Source organism: Cucurbita pepo, unplaced genomic scaffold (assembly GCF_002806865.2).
Source record: "Cucurbita pepo subsp. pepo cultivar mu-cu-16 unplaced genomic scaffold, ASM280686v2 Cp4.1_scaffold001297, whole genome shotgun sequence".
In the NCBI taxonomy this organism is placed as follows: domain Eukaryota; kingdom Viridiplantae; phylum Streptophyta; class Magnoliopsida; order Cucurbitales; family Cucurbitaceae; genus Cucurbita; species Cucurbita pepo.
The window spans coordinates 6,411-7,548 of NW_019647477.1; the positions used below are offsets into that span (position 1 = coordinate 6,411).

The following is a 1,138-nucleotide window of genomic DNA, read 5'->3' on the forward strand; positions in this document are numbered from 1 at the left end:
GAGAGCACATAAAAAAGCGTTTTTTTGAAATGTGAAGTGGCCGTTTGAGACCTTTTTTTTGAAATTTGTTTAACTTCGAAGAACCGTAGCGACACGAAGGCACGGGAAGAGGGCTTCCTTCAATGCAATAAAAACAAGCAACCAAACCCATCTCTCACATTTTCAAAACCCCCCACCCAAATCGGCGAACGAGGGAGAGAATGACCGGCATTGTTATGGTCACTAGGGGCGGCGGCTGCGGCGGAGGCAGCAAAATGGTCAAAGGAGGAGCCAAGGGCTCCTCCGTCAGTGATGACCAAAATCAGCTCTCTTTGGTCGATGTTTTGCTCACGGCGTTGAGGAAATCGATGGTTTATTGCCGTGTTGATCGACGGGAGGAGCTTATCTCCACTGTCCATCAGATGGAAATTGGATGGCCGACAAATGTTCGACATATTGCCCATGTCACTTTCGACCGCTTCAATGGTTTTTTGGGGCTTCCTGTCGAGTTTGAGGTTGAGATTCCCAGCTCTGTTCCTAGTGCCAGGTGAGGAATTTCCTCTGTTTTTTGGTTGTTTGGTTCTCAACTTAGCTCTTTTGAGTTCATTTCTTTGTTGGGTTTCTTGTTTTATGTCCTCAATCTTGAGATTTTTACTTTGTTATGAGCTTATTTGCTTCTAAGGAGCTGAATCTTAGCTTTTTTAGTTCAAATGTTTTGTTGGGTTGTCATTTTTTGGTCTCAACTTGGAGCATTTTGGTTGGAAATTAGCCATTTTTGCCTTTGTTAGGGGAGTTCATGTGCTAAAAAAGACTTAAATCTTTGCTTATTCACTTCAAATGTTGGCTAATTTGAGCCTTTTTCTTGGCTTTTCAGTTTTAGAGTCTCTTAGTCCAAGTTTTTAGCCATTTTTTTGGAGATGAATGGGTGGATTATAGCATGAAATAGTTCACATACTCCCACATTTGTCGGGGAGGAGAAAGAAACCCCCTTTACATTGATACCTTTCCCTAGCAGAGACGCGTTTTAAAAACCTTAAGAGTAAGCCCCAAAGGAAAGTACAAACAGGACAATATCGGCTAGCGGTGGACTTGGATTGTTCTTCCACTCAATTAAGACTACTTCCTGGGATTTAGAATGAACATTGAATAATGTCACGGA

The 1,138-nt window shown here is 42.4% G+C and overlaps 1 protein-coding gene across 1 annotated transcript; it reads left to right on the forward strand.

The window, feature by feature from the left end:
- Positions 1–200: 200 nt before the first annotated feature.
- LOC111786287 (rho GTPase-activating protein 2-like) lies at positions 201–526 on the forward strand (the record flags this gene model as incomplete). The annotated part of the gene is made up of 1 exon (XM_023666600.1): positions 201–526. A coding segment is annotated over exon 1 (326 nt), but the record flags the coding sequence as incomplete, so codon positions are not given.
- Positions 527–1,138: the final 612 nt, after the last annotated feature.